Source organism: Furipterus horrens, unplaced genomic scaffold, assembly GCF_987537825.1.
Source record: "Furipterus horrens unplaced genomic scaffold, mFurHor1.1.pri manual_scaffold_4, whole genome shotgun sequence".
Classification (NCBI taxonomy): Eukaryota; Metazoa; Chordata; class Mammalia; order Chiroptera; family Furipteridae; genus Furipterus; species Furipterus horrens.
Genome location: NW_028327174.1, coordinates 162,002,720 through 162,022,921, shown reverse-complemented (window position 1 = coordinate 162,022,921; position 20,202 = coordinate 162,002,720). Strand labels below are relative to the sequence as shown.

At 38.9% G+C, this 20,202-nt stretch overlaps 1 protein-coding gene and 1 pseudogene across 1 annotated transcript; one reads left to right on the top strand and one right to left on the bottom strand.

Moving 5' to 3' along the window:
• Positions 1 to 9,555: 9,555 nt before the first annotated feature.
• On the bottom strand, positions 9,556 to 14,508 carry GCNT1 (glucosaminyl (N-acetyl) transferase 1). Its single transcript, XM_090274187.1, has 2 exons — positions 14,315 to 14,508; positions 9,556 to 12,860 (listed from the first exon to the last, which is right to left on the bottom strand). Exon 2 carries the CDS (start codon positions 12,721 to 12,723, stop codon positions 11,437 to 11,439), a length of 1,287 nt encoding a protein of 428 aa, XP_090130313.1. The 5' UTR covers positions 12,724 to 12,860; positions 14,315 to 14,508; the 3' UTR covers positions 9,556 to 11,436.
• A 2,774-nt stretch (positions 14,509 to 17,282) lies between these two features.
• On the top strand, positions 17,283 to 17,937 carry LOC150013189 (peroxisomal membrane protein 11A-like; annotated as a pseudogene).
• Positions 17,938 to 20,202: the final 2,265 nt, after the last annotated feature.

Genomic DNA, 20,202 nt, shown 5'->3' with positions numbered 1-20,202 from the left:
CCACTATTACCTCAGTGGGCTTTAAGGAACATATTTCAAGGAGTATTTTTCTTTGGGTGGAGTAGTAGGGAAACCTTCCCCAGGGGGGAATAAAAATTTCTCCTTTGAATCAAGTTAAATAAAAGAATTCTGACTGGGCCAGGAAGTGTTTACAAGTAAATCTGATGATTTAAAAAAAAGCAAATTAAAATACTCAATAAATAACATTTAAGCTAGTGATAGGTCTGCAGAAATAAATTATTTTTTAAGGAAAAAAAATTATTTTTTTTGAAGAATCAGTTTCTGTTTCTTAGTTCATCTTAATGGCCTTCTTAAAGGCTAATCTTAATTAGCCTCACATGAGATACACAAAATTCTTGAGTTAAACAAGATCTCCCCTTGCACCAGTATTGCTCATCAAAGTTACTCCTCCCATTATCAGATGCTCAGATAGACGCTACAGAAGAGAAGAGTATAAATGTTTTCAAGTCCTCCTAATAAAGAAAACAGCTGTTTTGCCTTGGCATGCAGCTGAAAGAACCAGACCATTCTCACCTAATAAGCAATTAAATTAATATTTATCTGGTATCAGAGAATGAAATTCCATATATAAATTCTAAGGAGTTAGAGACAAATCTGCTGCTAATCTTAGCATCCCCAATCTTGAAGCCAGGTTGACAGTTCCTTGTAGAATTGGTTAAATAATTCTTCTTGTTAGAGCTGCAAAGAGTTCTTGCCACGTGGGGTATACAGTTGGAGTATCTTACAGAGTTACTCCGATTATAAGGCCGCATGACACATTGCTAAGCACCAAAGCTTAAATCTAAAGACATTGCTGTGGGTGAAAGAGGGATGAAGAGAAAGCAGTCCTTCTTCCCCCAAGTGAAGGCTGGGGGTGAGAAGTCTTAAGACTCACAAAGGCAAACCATATGTGGAAAATACTCCAAATAAATATTTGGCAACCACAGTCTTATGGAGCTAGAAGGAAAGGCTCTCAAAATATCAAGATATGATATTTCAGGGAAATTCTGAATGCCCCTTTGTGTTCACAGGTCTTTTTATTTATTTATTTATTTATTTATTTATTTATTTATTTATTTATATATTTGTTTGTTTATTTTATTTTTAGAGAGAGGGGAAAGGAGAAAGAAAGGGAGAGAAACATCATTGTGTGATTGCCTCTCACTCACGCCCCCAACTGGGGACCTGACATGCAACCTAGTCATGTGCCCTGACTGGGAATCAAACCAGCAACACTTGGCTCGCAGGCCGACGCTTAATCCACTGAGCCACAGCAGCCAGGGCCCCTTTGTGTTCGATACCATTTTTTTTACATAATTGAAATCACATTACATGTAGTCTTCCATTTCATTTACTTCATTTAACATATAGTAATTTTCCATGGCACTAGGCATACAATAAGAATATTTCATAATACCACATCATGAATGCAAAAACAGCACACTGGAGAGTTACGTATTTTTACATTCCATAATAAAGAAGGATATGACAAACATTGGGCTTCAACCCGAATTCAGATCTCTGATTATCCTTAGGGTACTTTCCAAGAAGTGAATTATTGATCAAAGAATCTGATGAAGTCAAAGTGCGTTTTCAGGAGCCTTGGCCACCCCTTCCTGCGGCATGAGCATGTGTTTGCCATACAGTCTCATAAGTACTGGAGATGGCTGTCGCAACAACACAACAACAGCAACAAAACCCTGCTAATTCGGTGTATAAAAATTAAATTGTTTTCACTTGGATTATTTTTATTTTTATATTTTTAAATTATCCATTGGTGCTTCCCCTTACTTCACTTTCTGTGAATTGTTGCAGCCTTTGTTTGTTTACTCTGGGCATCATCATGCTTTTAGAAACTGGATTAGTGTAGGGGGATTGAGGATCATGGGGAGTGGTCACTCACTAGAGGGCACAGGGTTCCCTTTGGGGATGACGAAAATGTTCTAAAACTGATAGTGATGGTTATACAAAAACCCAGTGAATGGTAAACTTTAAATGGGTGAGTGGTATGGTATATGAACTATATCTCAGTAAAGCTGTTTCATAAATATTAGAGTAAATAATTTCCACAATAAGGTACTTAGCCTTCCTCTCTTAGAATCTGTTGGCAAATTTTCCAACTCTGATTGCCTTTTACTTTCTCATATTGAGAAGATAGCTACTTTTAGTTAAGTCTATAATCTGTTAATTGCTTTTATTTAGAAAATTCCATCACATGCAGAGATAGTCACTAACATGTTCTTCTAGTTTATTTTCTTTCCTACTCCACCTATATTTTGATGTAAAGTATGAGGCTACGATCTTTTTTTAAAAGTTCTCCAAATTGGTACTCATGAATAAGTTTGCCATTTCTTTCTTCACTATGTTCTAATGGCTCCTTTGCAATATATAACATATACTAACATCTATTTCTGGGTCATTACTGGTCTAAGAGTTCAAATGCAAACTAATAGTACACTTCTAATATTATTTGAAATATAGCTTCATATCTAGTATTGCAAGGCTTCATTGCTTTCTTATTTCAAAGTATTTCTAACTATTTCTGCACATTATCCTTTTTGGAAGAAATTTTGGAACAATTTTATCAACACTTTGAGGATGTAATTGGGCTAACATTTAATTAACAGACTGATTTTGGAAGAAGGGACATGTTTAAAATTTTTATCAGCTTGTAGCACAATTTAGTTTTCCACCTATACAGGTTTTTATTGTCTTCACATACATCTTACTTTTGTCTGTACATTTGTCAGGGAGGAGGGGGAAATTCCCTTCTCTCTACCCTTCTTTAGTTCTTGTGACTGGATTAGTAATAAAACAATAAATTGACACAAGACTGGGTAAACAGGAGAAAAACCAGCTTAATACATGTACACATGAGAATCATAATACAATGCTTTGATCATAATGTGAGGTTCAAGGAAATGATTGAACCAGGCACCTTTTATATTATTTAGACAAAGAAGCAATACATTTGTGAAAAATTGACAGAACAAAACAAGGCAGTGCTCATTAGAAAGGAATCTAAGCAAGGTTTGAGTATTCACTAATGAGGAATTTGAACAGAGTAAATTAGAAAAGAGGCAATAAAATATTATTATACAGACTTTTCGACTCTGAGTTGTTTAATTCTAGCAATTAGGGGTGTCTTCTATGTGCAGGAGGATACTTGTCACATGGGAGATTTATTTCCTGCATTCAAGGAGAAAAGGGAGGGTCTAGGTGACCTTCTGACACCAAGTAACTTTAATTTGAAGCAATCAATATGCCATTGTAGGATATATTGGGGCAACTTGTCTTGGGCTGGACAGCTGGGCTGGAGGCTACAGAGAGAGAGAGAGAGAGAGAGAGAGAGAGAGAGAGAGAGAGAGAGAGAGAGTAAAAACGTTAAAAGCAGAGCGATCAGAGAGCTGCAAGAGAGAAAACATAGATTAGAATGAGGGTTATCGAACAGAAAAGGCATAATCAAAGCACATTTCTTCATATCTCGTTAAATTAGTCCCCAGTCCCGGGAACAGGTCAGTTCATAAAATGCCTTTGCTTCATTTGTATGACAGGAAATATTAATCATTTCTTTTAACGTATTTAAGTTAGATATTACTAGTCCCATTTGGTTTGCATAAAAGCAACATTTCCCCCCAATCATTGCATAAGCTCCACCTTACTATGCAGTCAGTGTATACAGAGTACGATGATTTGGGAGCATAACAGAGGCTAAGCTGTTAACTTCAGACAGGAGTATTCCCAAACTTTGCAGAGTGGTATTGAACTCTTGTACATTACCATGGGGAGATTTAAGATCTTTTTTTCCACTTCATAAACTCCAGAGCTGGGGCATAAGGCCCTCAAACTGAAAAGAACATGGAGTTGGGATATACCTGTGGATTTCTATGAGTTCTTGACTGGCACATTTATGTGGCACAACTTTATAAACAAAGGAGCCCAAATATGTAATTTGGCTGGTATTTAGCAGAGTATTTAGTGACAGAAGGAGCCAGGGATCCCAGTCTATATCTTCTGGCATTTTAGGTGGGAACCTTTTATATACTTGATGGCCACATAAAATGAGAAGAGCAGAGTGGCTTAGAAACAAAGTTAAAATGGAATCTGTAATTCCCAGAATCATTTCATGATGTATGTCCATATCCATATATCTCCAGTCTCCATATGTTCCTGTCAATCTGAGAGCAGAACAGATTGTGAAATAGCTGGTATAGAAGGCCTGTAATCTGGTTTTGGCAGCTCTAAAGCTGGGTTCTGTCAGCTGGCCAAGTAAGTCCAGATTTTTGTCCACCCACATATAGTCTGCAGTACTGAGCAGGTGAATCAGAGGAGTAGCTGCAATACCTCCATGTTACATAAAGGAAACTTGTGAGCCGTCCAAAATGTTTGGTGACTTGGCAGGAGTTTGTGCCCAAAAGGTTAGTGCTAGAGTCAGTTATGATCTCCCTGGCAGGTCTGAAGATACCACCTATAGAATCAAACCACAGAGTTTGCAATATTGTCCTGGTGTGTCACCTAGGAAAAGTCCAGTATTATGTTTGCCTTCAACATAGGGAAATTTTTTCACCTATAGACATTATCTGGGTAAGGGACATTCCCTGAGCTTCAACAGTTTTCCACAGGCCCAAATGACTCACAAGAAGAGGAGGCAGAATGACGTTTGTTTTGTTATGAATATCAGACCTTGTTGTTCACCGTCTTAGTTCAGGTGTTCTAATCAGCAGGGGCAGAGACTAACTAGTTCAAGTTCTTTCGCACTTTTGAGATGTTGACACGACCAACATCAGAATCATTAGTTAATGTGGCCAGGGTTTTGTAAGCCAACATAAGAGAGTGCTTGGTCTCTGCCCAATCTCTTGGGGGAAAAAAAAAGTGCTAATAAGAGTAAGGCACAGGCAGGAGAGCCCATAATGAAAACTTAGAGGAAGTAGTAGGATTGATAGAGACAAGCACTCTCCAGTCGGCCTTCTAATCAATAATTAATAAGGGTGGAAAAAGGAGGGTTTTTTATTTTTATTTTTAAATAGGTTTTTTGTTTTGTTTTGTTTATTTGTTTAGGCATGTTAAAGAGGGTGAATAGGTAAAAGGAAAGTTTCTTAATCTGTCATTTTGGGAAAAGCTGTCATGGCGCCCTATGCTTCTGGGGCCTGGGAATTGGCCCTGGAAATGCTTAGTGTAAGGTCCCCGGTAGGGATTGCCCCCCTGTTGTCTTGAGCAATAGTCTGGGTCTATTTTGGTGTGGCTTATGTGGATCCAGGAGGACTTTTGTTTAATAATAGTGTAGGTGGTTAGCATTACCTCATAAGCTCCTTCCCAGTGAGGAGAGTGTGTGCTTGTTTAAAAAAACAAATAAAAAAACCTTGATGTGCATCTAGTCTCTTGATCAAGAGATGGCAAGCCTTGTCAGTTGGTGGAGGTCATGCCTCTTCTACCTGTTAGTGGTATGCTTCAAGCATACTAGTCAGTTCTTGTATACAGCTAGTCGTAGTGTTAAATTGCTCCCTTAAGTTTCCATAATGTTCACATAATCAGGAATGGGAGGCATTGGGTGTCCAAATGCTATTTCCAGTGAGGTCAATCTATGTCTTCTGTTTGGAATATTTCTGATCTTTACAAGGGCCAAGGGCAAAGCTTCTGGCCATTAAAGCCTGGTTTCTTGACAGATCTTTCCTAAAGTTCTTTTTATGTCTAGATTTTTATGTTCCATTTGCACTAATGATTGAGAATGGTATGGAGTATGAAATTTTAATGTGTACTGCAGAGTTTTTGCAAGCAGGTGATTTATTTCTGCTGTAAAATGAGCTCCTTGGTTTAATTCAAATCATAAAGCAGTGCCAAAATGCAGAATAATCTCAATAATTTCTTTACAAATATTGTGGCAACAGCATACTTCATTGGATAGTATTCAGTTCACCCACTAAACACAGAAAATAACCAAACTGACAATAACCTAAAACGGGGGGCAGGTCTATAAAACCATTTGTAGTGCTGCAAAGTGCATTGTGGGCTTCAAAGGACTTCCTGAAATACATTGATTGCTTCCAGAAATTTGGTGAGATTTATTAGTGCACTGGGAAATAATTTGATCAGAAATTTTATGAATGCCTGGGCAAAACCAATTGTCTTTTAGTTCCTTTTTATCCCACATCTGCATATGTCCCACTTGGTGGGATATAAGTCCAAGTCAAAAAGTCAAAAGAAAAGGAACTACAGAAAGTCTGTTAGGCCCATCATGCCATCTAACAATTGTCTGGCAATCATTTGTATACATTTGTCATTTTCAGATGGTGGGATATTTGCCTGATCTTAGTATCAGTGAGGGATAAAGGCAGGTTTAAAAATGGGTAGTGAAAGGATAAGGGGGTCTATTTTGAGCTGCATATTTTGCAGTTCTGTCAGCTCTGTCATTTCCCAGTATAACATTGGTTTCCTTAGTATGGGCTGAACAGTGAACAATAGCAATTTTAGAAGAGAGGTGATTAGCTTGTAACAGGGCAGCAATTATATGTCCATTAATAGGAATATGTGCAGAAGTGAAGAATCCACAGGATTTCCGGATGGTGCCCAAAGCCTGACAGACCCCAAGTCTGTGTAAATAGTAGCAGTTTGTCCTTTTGCTGATATGCAAGCTCTAGGAAGAGCTGAATTTAGTCACCTGGGCTGATTTTATAGCAGGCAGAGGATGCTTCCAGCTTTGCATGTGGGGAAATTATGGCATAGTCAGTTGTTTCTCTGGAAATACCATTTATAGGGACCATAACAACATAAAAGTAAGTCTGGGTTGCAAAAGAGGTGGCTAAAAGATCCTCTCATGGCTTTGAGACCATTTCTACACATGTAAGGGGAGGGGAAGCAGTCTTGCCATCCTAGTATATGCCTTTTTGAGAAATTATTTTAAGCTCATTATTTTTACAGAACAAAAGACTCAGAAGGAACCTTTGATCCTCCCCCTTACCTGCCTAAGGGAATTCAGATAGAAAAACCTGAGTGAAGGAAGGGAGATCACCTTAGCATAACATAACCTAGAAACATCTGCGTGTTAGACTCTCTTCTATATCCCATTGCTTCTGGGTGCCCTGGCAAGTGTCTACAAAATATTTGCTTTCTCATTTATCTGTGAATTGCCTATTTTCCCTTTGAAGTCCCAAACACCTCTTCTTAATCCTGAATGGCACCCAAGCCTCAACTGCCCTATTTGTCCTCATGTCCCATATTCTTAGGGAACCCCGGTATGTACATATGTAATAAATCTGGCCATTTTCTCCTATTAACCTATCTCATGTCAATTTGATTATCAGTCCAGGCAGAAGCATATATAAGGGTAGAAGGAAAATTGTTTTTTCTGCCCTACAAAGGCAATCACGTGGAATAGTGGGGCCCTCCATAAATAAGAAGGGGTAGTAAAGTAGCTGGATATATTACAATGACACAGGATAGACATGCTAATTAAAAGTACCTGTTCATAGGTTGTGAAATCCTGTGGGTTCTTAACTTCTTAATGTGGAGAGGGGTTGCATCCTATGAAGTTGCAGAATAGTAAACACAGCGTGGGGAACAGAGATAAATGGGGCACCTAAGGTTAGAGTACTGGCTCTGTGCATCAGGGTGGCAGCTGTGATAACTGCAGGTTAGCATGGGGGTGTGTCCAATGCTACTGGGTTGGTTTGGCACGAGAAACTGACTATAGGACATATCCGAGGCCAAAGACTGTCCTAGAATGCGTGCAGTATAAATGGTTTGTCAAAAGTAGACAAGCAAGGGCTGGGGGTGTGGACGAAGCCAATTTCAAGGTTTCAAAAAAAAAAGTAATGCCTCTGAGGGCAAGGAAATAGGCTTTGGGACAAGGGCATACAGAAGCTTAGCTGGGGCTACTTTCTAGTTTGTTTCCTCTAAAATGAGACTAATGAAGGGCTTCAGCAGGTGAGATGAGGACTTAGGAGAAGGTGCTGGGTGTTTGGATGTGGGGTTCCCTTAGCTGCGCCCTTCACATGTAAACTGCAGCAAGTCGTAGACCCCGTTGGCGTCTGTGGCCACTGAGAAAACCTGACCTGGGAAACTGCTCTCCTCCCTCGTCAAACTAAAGCTAGTAATGCCCTAGAACACAATGCTAGCTATTAAACTGCCTTCTTCTAAAGCCCCTGGTCTAAGCCTTTTTGCATAAACTATGCTTTATTTTCTGCCCTTGCCACACCCTCTTCCTATCAGACATTTCTGCCCAGAGAATTAATCTTACACTTTTAATCCCTACACACACACACACACCACATCAACTGCTATATTTAACATTTGAGTGCTGGTAGCCAGCCCCTAAAATGAATAATTTGTGGAAGAAAGGCATTGGTTTCAGAATGGCTGCATTTAATGGTGGTACATGACAAGTTCCAAATGCATTCAGTCATGGCCATATTCAAAAGAGTAAAACTTAACAGTAACCACGTTTACCATGAAACAATGTTGCATTTATTTTATATTTAATATAATGAGAAATGATTTTTAGTTTTCTAAGCAACTGGAAAAGTCCAGTTCAATTGATCATACATACAAACAAAATAAAGTAAAACATGGCTTTCTCCTCCCCAAAGAACTACAAAAGAAAACCCATTTATGTTATTCCATTTAAGTAAATTATACTTGACAAGTGACACAAATACACGTTTAGAGACCAATGACGCTTCACATTCACAAGGCTGAGTGGCTGTTTATCATGGTCTGGGATGAGCCTAGGTAATTGCTTATAAAAGGAACAGTTCTGTTAACTTGTCCTTAATAAGTAATATTGAATCTTTTTGCAGTACTTCATTAACTAGAATAATTCTTCCATCAAAAAAATAATGGCAGTTTGTATTTGTTTAAGGATTTGTGCATAATTTCTAATAATCCCCTATAAAAGATCTTAAATGACAGTACAAAGAAATTAGTGTTTAATAACTGACATATGAAACCATTTAAATATCTTTCTTTCCCAAAGTACCTTTGTTTTGCACCTCCTGAATGTAATATGGGCTCCCTTTTGAAACAAACTTTTTGATTCTTCAAATTGCTTGGGAATATAAATTTCACTTGTTTTAGGTTAAGATGAAAAGTATGAGAGTGAGTCCTAATAAACAAAGCCTATGTAATCACTGTAACAGTCATTAGCAGCAGGTTACTATTCAGACACATCTCAACAGGAACCATTCTAAAGAGACGGGTTCCAGTTACATAAAAGAGTGGGTCCAGGTTTAGTGGGGGGTCAGGGAAATGGACTGACTCTGAAGTCCTATTTTTATGTCTGGGTTGGAGAAAAATCCCGCAAAGCCTGTCTATTTAAATGTTAATCAGACACAGTCACACTACAATAAGAGTGTTGAGATAAATAACTTCGGTTATTTGTAAATTTAAAAAGTTTTAATTTTCAATTTTGCTTAATTAAAAAAAAATTGATAAAATTTCAAGCAAAGGGAGCATGATGTTAAACACCAGGACTCCAGGCAAGGGTTATATGGTATTCCCTGTACTATTGCTTTTAACTTTCCTATTAATTTACAAATTTGGGGGGGCGGGGAAAAAGTCCATAGAGCAAGACATCATGAATGAAGTAAAAATACAAGGCACAGACACAACGTATGTGTTACTGAATATACAGTAAAGAAAAAAAGGAAAAGAAAAAGTCATATCTTAAAAGGTTAACTCTTTCTGCCAGAGAGAATAGAAGAAACTGACATGCATTAAAAGAACAAAGGGGAGTAGAGGGGTACAGAGGTGGCACACTAAGCATATAATGCCCTCATTGACCTTATCCCTGGAGTTTTCAAAGCTGCCCTATCAAATGATGCAAAACACAGTAATTCACTGACTTTGCACCTTTACAAATGCTAAAGGTTTTTTAAAAAGTTCTGGAGGGTCAGTGTAACAAAGTTCTCCATAAAATAAAAATGTTTTCTCAGTTGAAGGCCTGAAAACTGTCTGATATTATGAATTTCTCATGTACTATTTAAGTTGGCAGTGCTTTAAAAATAAAGTACATGGTTTCGATTTTTGTTTAAGGCCTCAGCTAAACGACAGTTTCACATTTCCTGTTAGGTCCTTGGCTGAACAGTAAATATCAGCTTAGCAAAAGAGCAAGCACAATAGCAACCTCAAATCACCTGTCCTGTGGTGAAAAAGTAGAGTAAAAATCATGTGATATGAATAGTACCAATACTGAAGTAATCTTCCTCAAACCTAACGGTCCCTTTCGAATTCCCAGGCTTTCAAGTGCACCATGTAGAACAACAGAACACCTCTTTCTTCTTCATAGGTTCAGAAAGAGGAGGAAATTTATAACCCAAGGGCTAAGAAGCAACCAATGGGCAGGTAACATGAAGCAGCAAGGTCAATGGAAGCCAGTTCCTTTGAAATGGACACAGGTCACAGTAGGATGCAAGACACTGGGAGACCGGACACAAGAAAAGAGCAACAGCCTTAATCTCTGCGGACAGTGGCAACTGCTGATTTTTAACACTCATCACAGCCCCCAGGTATTGTCTAAATATGACTCTCTGCTCCATACCTACATTTCACCCTCTCTCTCTTAGTGCTCTACACTACTTACTGTCAATTAGATCATACAACAGAACTGAGGCAGTACTGTGGGGTACTATAAAACAAGTTCTTATAAAGCCTGATAGCAGGGTCTGGGGAGATGGTGGGAATATAGACAAATATTTGCAAAATTGAGTGTTACTCTGTAGAAACTATAATAATAAACAAAGATATCTTAACTTAATACTCTAAGATGATTCACAGAATCAAGTAAACTAGAAATTGCCATTTTTTGTTTTTAAAAACACACGTACATTGATTGGTAGAAACAAAAATTACTCAGAAATATTTACATTCAGTCAAGCCCATTTTTTCAGGTTCCCTGAGATGATAAACAGATACAACACAGAGCGCAATGTTACAGCAGAAAGTAAATTATATTCATAAGAATCATTTACAGTGAAGTCAAATGTCTAATTCAACAATATAACCTACAATATAAACTATATCCTTATGATTGATTGTTGCTATAATTTTATTCAAATTGAGAAAACTGTCACATTTAAAGCTCTCAAGGTAATTTTGGCACAGGTTGAATCTTATGAGTTTGTTAAGTCCCTGAGCTCTTTAACAGGCTGGTTTTTGCATTTGGCCTCTTCCCCCGCCACCTGGGTCTCCTGGGCCACCTGTCCCCACAAAGCCTCACAACCTGCCCTGGCCTCACATGAACTCTAAGTCAACATTTAATGTTATAACCTTTCTAACCAATGCTCTGCAGAGACCATGTAGCTTCTCTGACATGAAGAGTTAGAGTCCCCGATCCAAGGAGCACCCCTACAGTGTTTCTGACGTTTATTAACAGGGCAGAAGAATCCGACGGGATACATCTCAGGCGGCATTCTAACTATTTCTAAAATTGCCTACAATGAATGGTCAGTGTCTTAATGTCTCCAGGGCTTTATGCCTCAGATGTTCATCCAAACACTGGATGGCAAAGAGGTCAACGTCCATGTCAAACTTATTGGCAAACAAGTGGTGGTTGCGCAGTATCCAGTTCAAGTCACCTGCTCCAAACACACACACGGAGCGCACGTGGACACCGCTGCAGGGTGGATAGGGGGCGCCCTTGGAAACATCACCTTCAAAGTACTGCCACTTGACAAACCTAGCAATTGCCTGCATGTCAGACATATCATACTTATTGCTTAAGGGCAGTGAGCCTGGAACGTCAGGGATCCTCTGAATAGTGGCCCAGAGATACTCATCCGGGCTATATGTGTCTTTTGCCCACTCCATAAACTTTTGGATTTTTTCATTCTCTAGCACATACTCCACATACTTCCTACTCACCACAAAATAGGCACTGCCTGAAAACAGTGGTGTTTCAAGAGGAGGGTTCACTTTGTCAGTCCCTGTATTTGTCAGCTTTCCATTAACAACCGTATAATGCTTTTTCCACCTTTCTTTTTTATGGGATGGCATTTTCTCCGTTTCGAGGTTGTTTTCTCCCATTAATGACTTGAGTTTCCTGACAATTTCCAGGTTGGTTTTAATAGGAAAATCCATACCACAGAGATTTATCAAGTACTTCCAGTCTGCTCTCATTCTGTAGAGGTTCTGCATGCAGTTGAGGTCGGCCTGAACCCGACTCCATGATGCGTACACCACAGTCTCCAGATGACTGGCCACAAAGACATTACTGAAACAGGATGCAATCCCTGTCACTGCCGCCAAAAAGGAATCCTCCGATTTTTTGTCCACGTGAATGCAATAGAAATTCTGAGGCATATAGATGGCCCTCAGGAGCCTGTCAAGCATTTCAATTTTGTGATGAACCACTATGGAATATGCTATTGGGAAGTCTGCCTCTTCTTTACTAAGAGGTTCTACAATATATTTGCGCTTCTTGATGAAAGAAGTACAATCACTTGTCATATTTATATAGTCATGAGTTGTCCACTGAGGGCGCGTTCTAAATTTCACTGTTAGAATCTCAAGCTTTACCTTTTCAATTTCATTCACATCACCCTGTAAAATTTTGGTGCAATTAATATTACTACTAGGATTCTCTCCAACCAGATCCAAATGTTCAATGCTTACAAATTCAGGCTTTTGATAAATTCTTAAAAGAGAGAAGGTGACTAGAGAAAAAACAAGAAACAAGAAGTAGTACTTAGTGGGATAAGAAAAAAGTCTTCTCCTCAGCAACTTCTTCAGCATTTCAAACAACAATTGGGGACTTTCCTTTTTTAAGGGCAGTCTTCCAGGTTCCCAGCAGTAATGATTTTAGGTGGCCTTGTGGGGTGTCAATTTGCATTTATCAGAAGTGCAGAGGCATCTTTAAGTGGAGAAGAGAACTAAAAGAAAAACAGAAAAGATACCTATAAATACAGTCTTCATGACATCTTCTCAGGCTCATAACTGTCCTCTTTGCTATGAGGTCAGGTTTTTAAAAGAAAAACACAGTGAGTCAATCAGAGGAAAAGATGTAGCATTACAGAATCCCAGTCTCTAGTATTAATGCCAAATTGTTAAAAACAAACAAACAAAAAACTCAAATACAAGGATGTGATAGAATATCCTACAATCAACCTTTTACCTCTCAGGTATATTGAAGTCTAAAAACACAGTTGAAGATCTGTGCTATGATTACTGAACTCTCTATAGTTGGTGGGTTTTTGATACTGTGCCAGTTCTAATTAGTACCCCTTACTTGGAAATCATTACTAATCATTGTTCTTCCTGACAGATCCATAAATGCCCATCAGTTGACATCAACAGCCCCAAATTTGAAGAGATCAGATTTATTTGGCTCTTCACAATTTAAAATCGGAGGTACACTTAGGATGATGTTCAGAAATGGCTGTAACTTCTAAGAATCTTTATTTATTTACTTTCAAATCCTCACCTGAGGATATGTTTATAGAGGATCAAACATGCAACCTAGGTATGTGCCCTGACTAGGAATTGAACCTACGACCTTTTGGTATACAGGACAATGCTCCAAACAACTGTGCTATCCAGTCAACAGAACTCTCAAACTAAACCAGAAAGGCTTGGCTAAAACCAGGCTAAATTGGGGACTGTTTTGTGTTGACCTCACTTAGTTCAGTTCCATACCAGGCATCACAGAAAGAAAAGACACACACTCTTGCATTTCTTGCACTGGTTATAATAATATAATATATATATATATTATATATATAATATAATAATTAAGGCTCGTGGAAAAAGCAACAGTTGGCTGTAAATTGTAATTTATGACAGAATTTATGTCTCTATTCAAATTTCAGGAACCCAACTCATTTTTTTTAAATAATTTATTTATTTATTTATTTTGTTTTGTTTATTTATTATTTTTAGAGAGAGGGGAAAGGAGAAAGAGAGGGAGAGAAACATCACTGTGTGGTTGCCTCTCACTCGCGCCCCCAACTGGGGACGTGATGTGCAACTAGTCATGTGACCTGACTGGGAATCGAGCCAGCAACACTTGGCTTGCAGGCCAATGCTCAATCCACTGAGCCACAGCAGCCAGGGTTCCAACTCATTTTCATTATATAAAATGTTTACAAATAGTTTCATTTTCAAAAACCAATTTTATAACCTGACAATTTGTTCTGTAACTAATAAGTGCTACTGTTCTAACAAAGAAAGCCAAATACCATCAATTGTCTCCATACCAGATATTTTAAAAATATTTAAATATTCAATTAGGAAGTAAATTGTGAATATTAATAATAAAAATAACTAATTAACAATTATTAGTATAATGTTATAAAAAGTGCTGTTTTTTTTTTGTTTTTTTTTTTACCATTTAGAGTTAAGGAAAGTCTGGCTTATTTAGTTCTTTGAGTCCAGGTAATACCCTGTGCCCACGTAGAGTGCCTCTCATGCAGTCAGGTTTCTTAATTTTACCAGGCATCCAGCAATGGTGTTATGTCCCACGAGGCTTTTAAAAAAAATCTGTGAAATGAAAAGGGAAAAGTGTGAAGGGGTATAATGCACATGTAAATAAACACACCTTCAGAGAGCATGCTGATGAACTAATCCTACATATTCACTATTTTTCCTCAAAATTATGGCTGATTAATTTCTCTCTTTTAACATTTCCTTCTCTGCAGTCTTACTTATTTTTCCAAGGCTATGTTTGTGGATTGCTAAAGGTTTGAAACACCATGCAATTTAATTTCAGCTCTTTCAAAGAAAACTCTAGTAGCATGTCCCAAAGTGTGTGCCCCGGACTAGTTTAATGCTCCGTTATGATTGTAAAGTCCAATGTATTTCATCCCCACTGTGAAGATGCCCAGTGCTCACTGGCTCATTAAAGACAATCCTGCAATTGAAGTAGCTGCTTATCTCACCTTCTTCCAACTATGTTGTCCACCACCCACTCCACCAATAAAACATCAGATTCCTAAAGAAAATTATGCCTTTAAGCAATCTCAGCTCCTTATTGGTTCAAGGCATTTGAAGAAATCTCTGTCTAATCTTTTGGGGACCAAGACTTAAGTGACCTCATACAACAAAGAATATAGAGTTTAAAAAATTGACTCAGGAAAGTCAGTAAACAAACAGCAACAACAATAAACCCTGGGTAGAGCAAAGGTAGAGGTATGATTTTCAGAGTTAATACATTATAAAATGTCTACTTTCAACAAAGAAATTACAAGGCACAAAAAGAAATATGAAACTCTGGCCCATACACAGGAGAAAAAGCAGTCAATAAAAACTGTCCCTGAGGAAGCCGAGGCATTGGACAGATGAAAGACTTTAAGCCAGCTATTATAAATATATTCAAAGAATTAAAAAACTAAAAAAAGTATGTGAATAACATTTAACCAAATTGAGAATGTCGATAGTTAGAAATTATAAAAAAGAACAATAGAAATGTGAAATTGAAAGTACAATTACTGAATTGAAAAAAATGATTTAGAGAGGCTCAAAGCAGATTTGAACTGACATAAGAAAAAAATCAGTGGAATTGAGGACAGGTCAAGTGAAAGTATTCAGTGAGAAGGGAAAAAAAGGAAAAAGAATGAAGAAAAATTAACAAAGCCTCAGAGACCTGTGAGATACCATTAACCTGGCAGAGGTCGTGGTTGATCTGAGAGATCCAAACGAACTCTTTTCTTAAGTATTGTTACATATATCGAGTGCATTGGTTAAACCATAACATTCAAGCTACTCATGACCTTGAACCTATGCACTTGATATATGTACCAATATTTAAGAAAAGAGTTTGTTTGGATTTCTCAAATCAGCCACAACCTCCACAGGGTTAAGCGTATCAATAAATGCATAACAGGAGTATCAGAAGAAAAAAAGGTGAGGAGAGAGTGGGGGGCAGGGAGATGGAAGGCTTCAGACATGAGCATGGTGGGGTAGAAAGTATTTAAGTAAGAGCTGGAAACTTCCCAAATTTGATTTTAAAAAATTAATCTGCACATCCAAAAGTTTCAATAAGCTCCAAGTATGCAAAATGGTATAATCACTTTGGCAGACAGTTTGGCAGTTTCTTTACAAAGCTAAACATATGCTAACCATTCAACCCAGCAATCACGCTCCTAGGTGTTTACCCAAATTTAAAACATATGTCCACACAAAAGCCTGCATATGTTTACGGAAGCTTATTCATAATTGCCAAAAACTGGAAGAAATCAAGATGTCCTTCAATAAGTGAATGGAAAACTGTGGTATATTCATAACATGGAATATTATTCAATGATAAAAAGGAGCTACCTAATCAAGCTTTTTTGACATAGAAGCAACTTAATCTGAAAAAGCTACACACTGCATGATCCCAACTATATGATATTCTGGAAAAGGAAAAACTGCAGAGGTAACAAAAAGATCAATGCATGCCAGAGGTCTGGGGAAAGGAAGGAACAAATGAATAGGTAGGGAATAGAGCTTTTTTTAGGGCAGTGAAACTATTCTATATGATGCTAATATGGTAGCTACAATATGTTTTGTATTTGTCAAAACCCACAGAGCTGTATAACATAGAGAGACGCCTCTTAAATATAATTAATTAATGATAACATTTCAATATTGTGCCATGAAATGTGTAATAGGGTATATGTGAATGCTGTAATTTCTGTGCAATTTTTCTGTAAACTTAAAACTTCCCTAAAAAAATTTTTTTTAAAAAATTAATGAACATATTTGAGAAGCCCAATCATTTCCAAAGATGATAAACTCAAAGAAATTCACAGGTAAATTGTTGAAAGAAAGACTAAAAAATAATCTTAAAAATGACAAGTGATTATACAAAGGGTCCTGAAAATCATCAACAGCTTCAAATCAGAAACAGTGGAGACCAGAAGGCAGTGGATAACATATTCAGAAAGATAAGTATCCAGAATATATAGATTTTTTACAATTCAACAACAAAAATAAAAATAACCAAATTGTGGCACCAGTGGGGTTTTCAAAACAAGACAAGTAGAAGAACTATCCTAAACAGATTTTTTAAGAATGAGTCACAGCCCTGGTTGGTGTGGTTCAGTGGATTGAGCGCCGACCTGCAAACCAAAAGGTTGCCGGTTTGATTTCTGGTCAGGGCACATGCCTGGGTTGCAAGAGGCAACTGATGGATATTTCTCTCACACATCAATGTTTCCGTCCCTATCTTCCCCTCTCTTTAAATATAAACAAAATCTTTCTTTAAAACAGCATGTGACTGCAGGAGGCCTCAGGTGACCCTCCTGTGTGACCAGCTGGGCCCATGAAGACTCTCAACAAAGCTCGGTGCAAAACTTGTCCATGGTCTGGGCGCCATGGAGGTCTTCATCTGCTTCACCAACCAGACCAGGGGCTAGGGCCAGCTCTCATCAGAGCCACTCAATACACATGCATGCTGCTTAGACATTTGTTAGATCCTAAGCTGACAAAGAGTAGGGATTAATGAAGCTCAAGGAACTGGAGTCTAGTGTGAGCACTGGCCATGAGTGGTTCAGACTAGGCAAAGCAGTACACGCTATATAGGCCACTTAGCAGAGCATTCATGCCACAGATCTGGTGCCCCACTTGTGTCTGACATTTGCCTACCTGAACAGTGTGGTTTATTTCATCTGTGACCCCATCTTCTGGAGGAGGAGCATAGAGCTCACCTCTGGCATTAACAAAGAGAAATGGCTTAGGTGGGCCACATGCCATTATTACCACTCTCTCCCTGCTAAGCCTGGTCAAGGACCTGTATGAAATCTCCTTGCAGATGGACAGGGCAGTGAGGGAGAAGTCACCATCCCAGGATCCTCTAGGGTACAGCATAGCTAATGAAACAGAATGGCTCCAGTCCTTTCTCCTGCACTAATTTCGATTTTTGAGGAAGCATCCTCCCTTGCTCCTGGACATGGTGGTATCCTGAATCCTTTGGACCAGTTAGGGATCTGTAAGTCCAATCCTGGCATCATGAAGCTAAAGACCCACTGAGGCAGTTTCAGACCAAAGACTTGTACCTCCTAGTGGAACGGACATCTACATTAGGTATCGGCCACATCATACTGTGTTTAAAGACTCGTTCATGAGAGCATTTAGTGGTCTGGTATCTGAGCAGAGATCAGGTCAAGAATGAAGAAGAGGAGGGATGAAGATTTATATGTTTTTTTGGAGTGCTGGGGTGACTTCTGAATTTCTGAGTTTTTTTTTTCTTCATCTAACATTCATTGAGCCTCTCTTACACACATAGTAGGAGCTTAGTGTTTGCTGAATGAATAAAAGTTGAAAGGAAAAAATTTTAAAAAGCCCAAACTCACAAGTGAACATTACTATACAGTAACACTTGGGCTGTGTGCCTCGCCACCTTCACACGATGGCAGCAGGTCTGATTCACAGCCCTCGGATCCAGCAGAGGCCCCTTCCCCCACAGACGCTGATGCCTGGATAGGGGCTGGAGTTGCTGGGCTTACAGGCTCTTAGATTGCCTGCTCTGACATCACTGCATTCCTGTCCTTCCTCTGTCTGGAAGTAGGATCAGAAATACACCACATACCTTCAAGGTACAAGTGGTGCCTTTAGGCAGTGCAGTGACAGAGCGAAAAAGCAGCAGCAGGGCCCCGGCTGGTGTGGCTCAGTGGATTGAGCACTGGCCTGTGCACCGAAAGGTCACCAATTCGATTCCTGGTCAGGGCACATGCCCAGGTTATGGGCCAGGTCCCTTTCCATCTCTCTAAAAATAAATTTTAAAAAAAGAGCAGCAGAAGCAGACAGCAAGAACTTGAAGCAAAAATGACATGCAGGGTCACAACAGGTACCTGCAGGCAGCCTGTGATAGACAAGGAAACTGAAGTTTAAAAACACTGAGGTCTGGGTTGGGGGAAGCAATGGGGGGAAACGTGAGACAACTGTGATAGAAAAACAATTTTAAAAAGATAAGTAAATAAACAAATAAATAAATAAATAAACCTATGCAAAGCTATAATAACAGAGAGCAAGCAGATCAGCAGTTGCCTGCTGGTTTGAGAAGATGGACTAAAAGGGGGGGAAAATAAAATAAAAAATAAAAGTAAAACCACCGAGGCCAGAACCCCACTCCTCTGGTGCTCAGTGCAGCGTTCTTTCTGTGCTGTTTCGCTGCCCTCCTGGTGGGATGGGAGCGGGAGACTCTCCCGAATTCCTGTGCATAAAGCCTTTTTGAGAACCTGTGTTGGTCAGTGGTTTCTATTTTCTACAAAAATTAAAACTATATTTAGACTTATCAGCTAGATTGTATTTAAAGCTATATGACAATTTGGGCATGTCCACATTAATTTTCATCAAAATTTGTGCAGTTAAGCTTCATGAATACTCTGCATGTAGGAGGGCTGCAATGTTCTACGGGAAGTCAGACTTCATATGTGTAGGGTGGTTGGGGAGGTGGTTGAGTAGAGGCCACTTACTCATGTTCCTACTTCCCATCGTGGGTGTTGAGTTCATGTGATTGCAGATCCTCTAATTTGAGGGAAGTGGGGTTGAGAAATAGGAGGCCAATGGCAGCCCTACGAGGAAAGCCATTTCGTTATCTGAGTGGAAAAGAGAAAAGAAGTGTGCACTAAATACATTTCCTATGAATGTGATTGAGCTTCTTAAAAAGTTGACTCAGGTCCTTGGTTCTTTATTTTTAAAGAGATCAGTCAAGCTATGAGATTTGAAAAAGAACATTTGGGGAATTTTAAAGAGAAACGAGGTGCTGTCCCTCCCAGGAACATGCCCTTGTCTTTCCCTTCCCTCTCTTCTTCCCTCTCCCCAAGGCATGCAGTTCCTAAACTCCCAGGGACCCCATGAGATTGCAACTAGGGGACCAATAAATGGGCAGCAGCAGCTTGTTGGGCTAAGCCTCTGAGCCTATCCCCAAGGACCCCTTTTCTCTGACTCGCCACTGAGCTGACAGCAACCCCGCAGAACTGGGTTGTAGGGTCAGGTCCCTGGCTGGGGATGTGCAGTAGTCAACCGATCAATGTTTCTCTCTCACGTCGATGTTTCTCTCCCTCTTTCTCCCTCCCTTCCTCTCTCTCTCTAAAAATAAATAAATAAGTAAATAGATAAATAAATAAAATCTTTTAAAAAAATTAGTGACATGATAGCAAAAATTGAAAAATTCAGTAGCAGCATTAGAAAATTAAGTTGAAGAAAACTCTCAGGGAGTCAGGTAAATAACCAAACTGGTTGTGCAACAAAAGCAATTTTAAAAAGAAGAGTAAGATGAGTAAGAGAAAATTA